The sequence below is a fragment of the Salvelinus sp. IW2-2015 genome, unplaced genomic scaffold, assembly GCF_002910315.2.
Source record: "Salvelinus sp. IW2-2015 unplaced genomic scaffold, ASM291031v2 Un_scaffold2924, whole genome shotgun sequence".
Classification (NCBI taxonomy): Eukaryota; Metazoa; Chordata; class Actinopteri; order Salmoniformes; family Salmonidae; genus Salvelinus; species Salvelinus sp. IW2-2015.
In genome coordinates, this window is record NW_019944220.1 from 46,426 (window position 1) to 56,498 (window position 10,073).

A 10,073-nucleotide genomic window follows, 5' to 3' on the forward strand; every position below is an offset into this window, starting at 1 on the left:
TTGGCGCTCCGGTACTGCTTGCCGTCCGGTAGCAGAGAAAACAGTCTATGCCTAGGGTGGCTGGAGTCTTTGACAATTTTTAGGGCCTTCCTCTGACACCGCCTAGTATAGAGGCCCTGGATGGCAGGAAGCTTGGCCCCGGTGATGTACTGGGCCGTACGCACTACCCTGTGTAGTGCCTTGCGGTCGGAGGCCAGCAGTTTACATAACAGGCAGTGATGCAACCCGTCAGGATGCTCTCGATGGTGTAGCTGTATAACCTTTTGAGGATCTGAGGACCCATGCCAAATCTTTTCAGTCTCCTGAGGGGGAATAGGTTTTGTCGTGCCCTCTTCACGACTGTCATGGTGTGCTTGAACCATGTTAGTTTCTTGGTGATGTGGACGCCAAGGAACTTGAAGCTCTCAACCTGCTCCACTACAGCCCCATCGATGAGAATGGGGGCGTGCTCGGTCCTCCTTTTCCTTTAGTCCACAATCATTTCCTTTGTCTTGATCACGTTGAGGGAGCGGTTGTTGTCCTTGCACCACACGGTCAGGTCTCTATAGGCTGTCTCATCGTTGTCGGTGATCAGGCCTACCACTGTTGTGTCATCAGCAAACTTAATGATGGTGTTGGAATTGTGCCTGGCCGTGCAGTCATGAGTGAACAGGGAGTACAGGAGGGGACTGAGCACGCACCCCTGAGGGGTCCACGTGTTGAGGATCACCGTGGCGGATGTGTTGTTACCTACCCTTACCACCTGGGGGCGTCACGTCAAGAAGTCCAGGATCCAGTTGCAGAGGGAGGTGTTTAGTCCCAGGGTCCTAAGCAGAGTGATGAGCTTTGAGGGCACTATGGTGTTGAACGCTGAGCTGTAGACAATGAATAGCATTCTCACATAGGTGTTCATTTTGTCCAGGTGTGAAAGGGCAGTGTGGAGTGCAATAGAGATTGCATCATCTGTGGATCTGTTGGTGCAGTTTGCAAATTGGAGTGGGTCTAGGGTTTCTGGTACAATGGTGTTGATGTGAGCCATGACCAGCCTTTCAAAGCATTTCATGGCTACAGATGTGAGTGCTACGGGTCTGTAGTCATTTAGGCAGGTTACCTTAGTGTTCTTGTGCACAGGGACTATGGTGGTCTGCTTGAAACATGTTGGTATTACAGTCTCAGACAGGGAGAGGTTGAAAATGTCAGTGAAGGCTAGCCAGTTGGTCAGCGCGTGCTCGGAGTACACGTCCTGGTAATCCGTCTGGCCCTGCGGCCTTGTGAATGTTGACCTACGGAGAGCGTGCTCACACAGTCGTCCGGAACAGCTGATGCTCTCATGCATGTTTCAGTCTTACTTGCGAGCATAGAAGTGTCACTGGGTAGCTTTCGGCTGTGCTTCCCTTTGTAGTCTGTAATAGTTTGCAAGCCCTGCCACATCCGACGAGCGTCGGAGCCGGTGTAGTATGATTCAATCTTAATCCTGTATTGACGCTTTGCCTGTTTGATGGTTCATCGGAGGGCATAGCGGGATTTCTTATAAGCTTCCGGATTAGAGTCCCGCTCCTTGAAAGAGGCAGCTCTACCCTTTAGCTCAGTGCGAATGTTGCCTGTAATCCATGGCTTCTGGTTGGGGTATGTACGTACAGTCACTTTGGGGACGACGTCCTCGATACACTTATTGATAAAGCCAGTGACTGATGTGGTGTACTCCTCAATGCCATCGGAAGAATCCCGGTACATATTCCAGTCTGTGCTAGCAAAATAGTCCTGTAGTTTAGCATCTGCTTCATCTGACCACTTTTTTATAGACCGAGTCACTGGTACTTCCTGCTTTAATTTTTGCTTGTAAGCAGGAACAGGAGGATAGAATTATGGTCAGATTTGCCAAAAGGAGGGCGATGGAGAGCTTTGTACACATCTCTGTGTGTGGAGTAAAGGTGGTCTAGAATTGTTTGCACATTTAACATGCTGATAGAAATGAGGTAAAATTGATTTAAGTTTCCCTGCATTAAAGTCCCCGGCCACTAGGAGCACCGCCTCTGGATGTTTTCCTGTTTGGTTATGGCGGTATACAGCTCATTGAGCGCAGTTTTAGTGCGAGCATCGTTCTGTGGTGGTATGTAGACAGCTACGAAAAATACAGAAGAAAACTCAGAAGGTAGATAGTGTGGTCTACAGCTTATCAGGAGACACTCTACCTCAGGCGAGTAAGACCTCGAGATTTCCTTAGATATTGTGCAGCAGCTGTCGTTTACATATATTCAAAGGCCCACGCCCAGAGTCTGCTGTTCTATCCTGCCGATAGAGTGTCTAACCCGCCAGCTGTATGTTATTAATGTCGTCGTTCAGCCATGACCGGGGAAAACATAAGATATTACCGTTTTTAATGTCCTGCTGGTATGACATACGTGCTTTCAGTCCAACCCATCGCCTCAACCTCACAAGGCACCCTGATCTTTTCCCGCAAATTCTCAGTTTCCTTCTCCAGCGAATGACGGGGATCTGGGCCTGGTGTCTGTAGTATATCCCTCCCATCGGACTCATTACAAAAAAACTCTTAGTCTAATCTGAGGTGAGTAATTGCCGTTCTGATGTCCAGAAGCTCTATTCGGTCATAAGAGACAATAGCAGCAACATTATGTCAAAAATAAGTACAAAAATATTATGTACAAACAAAATAGCATGGTTGGTTAAGAGCCAATAAGACTGCAGCTACCCACTCCAGCGCCATCTTTTATGAGTTAATCTACTGTCTATATGGAGATATCTAGTAAATCTCTTGTCTATATGTAGATATCTAGGTAAATCTCTACTGTCTATATGTAGATATCTAGCTAGATCTCTACTGTCTATATGTAGATATGTAGGTCAATCTCTACTGTCTATATGTAGATATCTAGGTAAATCTCTACTGTCTATTGGGGAGAGATATCTAGTAGAATCTCTACTGTCTATATGTAGATATCTGAGGTACTCTACTGTCTATATGTTAATATCTAGGTAATCTCTACTGTCTATATGCAGATATCTAGGTAAATTCTACTGTCTATATGTAGATATCTAGGTAATCTCTACTGTCTATATGTAGATATCTAGGTTATGACCTCTACTGTCTATATGTAAATAGATATTCAGAGTAATCATACTACAGATCTATAATGTAGATATATATAGGTAGATCTCTACTGTCATGATATAGAGATATCTAGGATGAAATCTCTAATGAACTAATAAAATATGATAGATAATCTAGAAGATCATCTACAGTCTATATGAATAAAGATAGTCAGTTTAGATATCTAAAAAACTGTCTATATGTAGATATCTAGGTTATAGATCTCTACTGTCTATATGTAGATATCTAGGTAGATCTCTACTGTCTAATGTAGAATCTAGGTAAATTCACTGTCTATATGTAGATACTAGGTAGATCTCTACTGTCTATATGTAGATATCTAGGTAGATCCTCTACTGTCTATATGTAGATATCTAGGTAGATCTCTACTGTCTATATGTAGATATCTAGGTAGATCTCTACTGTCTATATGTAGATATCTAGGTAGATCTCTACTGTCTATATGTAGACATCTAGGTAAATCTCACTGTCTATATGTAGATATCTAGGTAGATCTCTACTGTCTATATGTAGACATCTAGGTAAATCTCTTACTGTCTATATGTAGAATCTAGGTAAATCTCTATCTCTATATGTAGATACTCTAGGTAAATCTCTACTCTCTATATGTAGATATCTAGGTAAATCTCTACTGTCTATATGTAGATATCTAGGTAATCTCTACTGTCTATATGTAAATATCTAGTAAATCTCTACTGTCTATATGTAATATCTAGGTAGATCTCTACTGTCTATATGTAGATATCTAGGTAGATCTCTACTGTCTATATGTAGATATTCTAGGTAAATCTCTACTGTCTATATGTAGATATCTAGGTAGCTCTCTACTGTCTATATGTAGACATCTAGCTAATCTCTACGTCTATATGTAGATATTTAGGTAGATCTCTACTGTCTATATGTAGATATCTAGGTAAATCTCTACTGTCTATATGTAGATATCTAGGTAGATCTCTACTATCTGTATACAGCTAATTTGATCATATCTGCACTCGTCCCAAATGGCACCCTATTCCCTACATAAAGTACTGCACTACGTTTTACCAGAGGACCAAATATTGAATAGGGTGCTATTTGTAATGCTATATAACCTGTATAGATTATTTTGCTGTAGTCTGTTTATATTATGGTGCAGTAGCCTGATATAAATTATGGTGCGTTAGTGTTATAGCCTGTATAGATTATGTGCTGTAGCCTGTATAGACTATGGTGCTGTAGCCTGTATATATTATGGTGCTGTAGCCTGTATATATTATGGTGCTGTAGCCTGTATATATTATGGGCTGTAGCTGTATATATATATGGTGCTGTAGCCTGTATAGATTATGGTGCTGTAGCCTGTATATATTATGGTGCTGTAGCCTGTATATATTATGGTATGTACTGTATTATTATGGTGCTGTAGCCTGTATATATTATGGTGAGTAGTCTGTATATATTATGGTGCTGTAGCCTGTATATATTTGGTGCTGTAGCCTGTATATATTATGGTGCTGTAGCCTGTATAGATTATGGTGCTGTAGCCTGTATAGATTATGGTGAGTTAGTCTGTATAGATTATGGTGATTGTGGTATAGCCTGTATAGATTATGGTGATGTAGTGTTTACAGCCTGTATAGATTTATGGTGTGTAGCCTGTGTAGATTATGGTGATGTAGTCTGTATAGATTATGGTGATGTAGTGTATAGCCTGTATAGATTATGGTATGTAGTCTGTGTAGATTATGTAAAATAAAGATATACTAATCAACTTTGATGTCTTCCTAGATCATGTTAAACATCCTGTATAGATTAGGTGATGTAGTGTTACAGCCTGTATAGATCATGTGTGCCTCATGTACCTGTGATGGTGGAATGCCCGTCGCCCAATAAAGCACAGACTGCAGAAGGCAAAGGAGAAGTAGTCAGCGACCAGGTTGCTATGGCGTAGCCCAACCACTCCACGATTTCACCAAAGTAGTTGGCCCCCGACACATAATGAAACAGACCGCCTAGGAAGAGGACACATACTGAAACAGACCCCCTAGGAAGAGGACACATACTGAAACAGACCCCTGGAGCAGAGGACACATAATGAAACAGACCGCCTAGAAGAGGACACATACTGAAAACAGACCACCTGAGGGAGAGGACACATACTGAAACAGACCCCCCGGTAGGGGAGAGACACATACTGAAACAGACCACCTGAGGAGAGGAAACATACTGAACAGACCGCCAGGGAAGAGGACACATACTGAAACAGACCACCTGGGGAAGAGGACACATACTGAAGCAGACCTCCTGGGGAGAGACACATACTGAAACAGGACCACCTGGGGAGAGCGAACATACTGAAACAGACCGCCTAGGGAAGAGGACACATACTGAAACAGACCACCTGGGGGAGAGGACACATACTGAAACAGACCACCTGTGGTAGGGGAGAGGACACATACTGAAACAGACCCCCTGTGGTTAGTTTTCAGACTTGATTTAACACTTTTTTTTTCAGTTTCAGTTTGTTTTCAGACTTGATTTAATCGTTTAAATTTCGTTTTAGTGTTAGGGACAATAAGTAGCCTTATGCATGGGAGGGTAGGAGACAGCTGCAGAGCATTCTGAAAGTATTCAGACCCCTTAACCTTTCCCACATTTTGTTATGTTACAGCTTTATTCCCCTCATCAATCTACAAACAATACCCCGTGGTGACAAATAAAAAGCAGATTTTTTGGAAATGTTGCAAATGTATAAATAAATTAAAAAAACAGATATCATATTGTATTCAGACCCTTTACTCAGTACTTTGTTGAAGCACCTAATGGCAGCGATTACAGCCTTGAGTCTTCTTGGGTATGACGCTACAAACTTGGCACACCTGTATTTGGGGAGTTTATCCAAGTCTTCCTTGCAGATCCTCTCAAGCTCTGTCAGGTTGGAGGGGGAGCGGCAAACTCCAAGCAGGCTGTGATGAGCCTTTTACTGAGGAGTGGCTTCCATCTGTCAACTACCACAAAGGCCTGATTGGTGGAGTGCTGCAGAGATGGTTGTTCTTCTGGAAGGTTCTCCCATCTCCACAGATCAAGGTCCTTCTCCTCCAATTGCTCAGTTTGGCCGGGCGGCCAGCTCTACGAAGAGTCTTGGTGGTTCCAAACTTCTTCCATCTAAGAATGATGGAGGCCACTGTGTTCTTGTGGACCTTCAATGCTGCAGATATTTTTGGTACCCTTCCTCAGATCTGTGCCTCAACACAATCCTGTCTTGGAGCTCTACGGAAAATTCCTTCAACGTCATGGTTTGGTTTTTGCTCTGACATGCACTGTCAACTGTGGGATCTTATATAAACAGATGTGTGCCTTTCCAAATCATGTCCAATCAAATTAATTTACCACAGGTGGACTCCAATCAAGTTGAAGAAACATCTCCAGGATGATCAATGTAAACAGGATGCACCTGAGCTTAATTTCGAGTCTCATAGCAAAGGGTCTGAAAACTTACGTAAATAAAGCAATTTCGTTTTTTATTTCTAATAAATTTGCAAACATTTCTCAAACTGTTTTTTCTTTGTCATTGTATGGTATTGTGTGTAGATTAATTTGGAAAAAAATGTAATTTGATCAGGCTGTAACGTAACAAAATGTGGGAAAAGGGAAGTGGTCTGATGCTATCCCAATGCACTATATGTGTTGTAGTCCTATAGCAGGGGTACTCCAGTACTATTTATTAATGTGTTGTAGTCCTATAGCAGGGGTACTCCCAGTACTAATTTATTAATGGTGTTGTACGTCCTATAAGCAGGGGTACTTGGTCCAGTACTGATTTATTAATGTGTTGTAGTGCCCTATAGCAGGGGTACTCCGTACTAATTTATTAATGTGTTGTAGTCTATAGCCAGGGGTACTCTGGGTCCAGTACTTATTTAATTAATGTGTTTGTGAGTCGCTGTAGCAGGGGTACTCCAGTACTAATTTATTAAATGTGTTTGTAGGTCCTAATGAGGCGGGGTACTGCCAGTACTATTTATTAACTGTGGTTGTGCGTCCTATGAGCAGGGGTACTGCGCAGTAAATGATTTATTAATGTGTTGTAGACCTATAGGCAGGGGTATTCGCCAGTATTATTTTTAATGGTGTTGTAGTCCTATAGCAGGGGTACTCCAGTACTATTTAATTAAATGTGTTGTAGAACCTATCAGCAGGGGGTAACTGCCAGTACTATTATCATGTGTTGTAGTCCTATAGCAGGGGTACTCCAGTACTATTTATAACATGTGTTGTTAGAACTACTAGCAGGGGTACTCCGCAGTACTGAATTTATTAATGTGTTGTAGACCTATAGCAGGGGTCACTCCAGTTATTTATAGATGTGTTGTAGAGCCTATAGCAGGGGTAACTCCCAGTACTATTTATTAATGTGTTTGTAGTCCTATATGCGGGGTACTCTTGTTCCAGTACTATTTATTAATGTGTTTGGTAAGACCTATAGCAGGGGTCTCCAGTACTATTTATTAATGTGGTTGTAGACCTATAGCAGGGGTACTCCAGTACTATTTTTATTATGGTGTTTGTAGCCCTATAGCAGGGGTAACTGCCAGTACTATTTATTATGTGTTGTAGAGCCTATAGCAGGGGTATTCCAGTACTAATTTATTAATGTGTTGTAAAGTCCCTATAGCAGGGTAATTCCAAGTACGTAATTTATTAATGTGTTGTAGTCTTAGCAGGGGTAATTCCAGTACTATTGTATTAATTGTGTTGTAGACCGCTATAGGCAGGGGTATTCCAGTACTTATTTATTAATGTGTTGTAGTCCTATAAGCACAGCGCAGGGTATTTCACAGTACTATTTTATTAATGTGTGTAGACCCTATAGCAGTGGTCACTTCCAGTAGCTATTTATTAATGTGTTGTCGGTTCCTATAAGCAGGGGTCTTCCAGTACTGGATTTATTCAAATGTGGTTGTAGTCCTGATAAGCAAGGTCTATTCCAGTAACTATTTATAATGTGTTGTAGAGCCTATAGGCAGGGGGTATTCCAGTACTATTTTATTAATGTTGTTGGTCGTCCTATAGGCAGTGTCTAGTTTTCGGCAGTACTATTTATAATGGTGTTGGTTAAAAAGTCCTATAGCAGGGGTAACTCGCCGTACTATTTATTAATGTGTGTGTAGACCTATAGGCCAGGGGTACTCCCAGTACTATTTATTAATGTTGTTGTAGTCCTATAGCAGGGGTACTTCCAGCTACTATTTCTTAATGTGTTGTAGTCCTAAATAAGCAAGGGGTACTACCAGTAAATTTAATTAATGTGTTGTATGGTCCTATTAGCAGGGGTACTCCAGTACTAATTTATTGAATGTGTTGTAGTCCTATAGGGCAGGGGTACCCAGTAATATTTAGTTTAATGGTGTTGTAGACCTATAGCAGGGGTACTTCCAGTACTATTTATTAATGTGTTTTTAGACCTATAGCCAGGGGTACTCCAGTACTATTTAATGTAATGGTGTTTGTAGTCTCTATAGGCAGGGTTACTCCAGTAGTTACTATTTATTAATGTGTCTGTAGTCCTATAGCAGGGGTATCCCAGTAACTATTTTAAATGTGTTGTAGTCCTATAGCAGGGGTAGCTCCAAGTACTGATTTATTAATGTGTTGTAGCCTATAGCAGGGGTACTCCAGTACTATTTTATTAATGTGTTTTAGGCCTATAGCAGGGGTACTCGTCGCAGTACTATTTATTAAATGTGTTTTTAGTCCTATAGCAGGGGTACTCCCAGTACTATTTATTTAATGTGTGTAGTCCTATAGCAGGGGTACTCAGTACTATTTATAATGTGTTGTAGTCTATAGGCAGGGGTACTCAGTACTATTTATTAATGTGTTGTAGTCCTAGCAGGGGTACTCCGAGTACTATTTATTAATGTGTTTAGACTATAGCAGGGGTCTGTTACTCCAGTACTGATTTCATTAATGTGTTTGTGAGTCCTATAGGCAGGGGTACTCCAGTACTATTTTTTAATGTGTTGGTAGTCCTATAGCAGGGTACTCCAGTACTATTTATTATGTGTTGTGACCTATAGCAGGGGTACTCCAGTACTATTTATTAATGTGTTTGTAGTCCTATAGCAGGGGTACTCCACGTACTATTTATTAATGGTGTTGTAGACCTATAGCAGGGGTACTCCAGTACTATTTATTAGTGTGTTGTAGTCCTATAGCAGGGTACTCCAGGTACTATTTATTAATGTGTTGTAGACCTATAGAGGGGTACTCCAGTACTATTTATTAATGTGTTTAGACCTATAGCAGGGGTACTCCAGTTACTATTTATTAATGTGTTGTAGACCTATAGCAGGGTACTCCAGTACTATTTATTAATGTGTTGTAGCTCCTATAGCAGGGGTACTCCAGTACTATTTATTAATGTGTTGTAGACCTATAGCAGGGGGTACTCCAGTACTATTTATTAATGTGTTGTAGACCTATAGCAGGGGTTACTCCCAGTCTATTTATTAATGTGTTGTCAGACCTATAGCAGGGGTACTCAGTACTATTTGATTAATGTGTTGTAGACCTATAGCAGGGGTATTCCAGTACTATTTATTAATGTGTTGTAGAGCCTGAATAGCAGGGGTATCCAAGTACTATTTATTTAATTGTGTTGTAGTCCTATAGGCAGCGGGTACTCCAGTACATATTTATTAATGTGTGTAGACCTATAGCAGGGGTATCCAGTTATATTTATTAATGTGTTGTAGTCCTATAGCAGGGGTATTCCGCAGTACTATTTTTAATGTGTTGTATCCTATAGGCAGGTATTCCAGTACTATTTATAATGTGTTGTAGACCTATAGCAGGGGTACTGCAGGTACTATTTGAGATGGTGTGGTCACTCCACATCTTCTAAGTGCAACGGTCTGGGATTGGAGTTGTCAATTTATCGCCGGTAGTAACAACACCCCCACCGATCGCACCATTGGCAGCC

General features: G+C 41.2%; 1 protein-coding gene across 1 annotated transcript in view; it reads right to left on the reverse strand.

Moving 5' to 3' along the window:
• LOC112075001 (3-oxo-5-alpha-steroid 4-dehydrogenase 2-like) overlaps positions 1–10,073 on the reverse strand; it is a 50,965-nt gene that overhangs the window by 2,768 nt on the left and 38,124 nt on the right. The window contains 2 exon segments of the mRNA XM_024142057.2: positions 4,951–5,011; positions 5,014–5,100. Coding sequence (XP_023997825.1) covers positions 4,951–5,011; positions 5,014–5,100 — 148 coding nt within the window.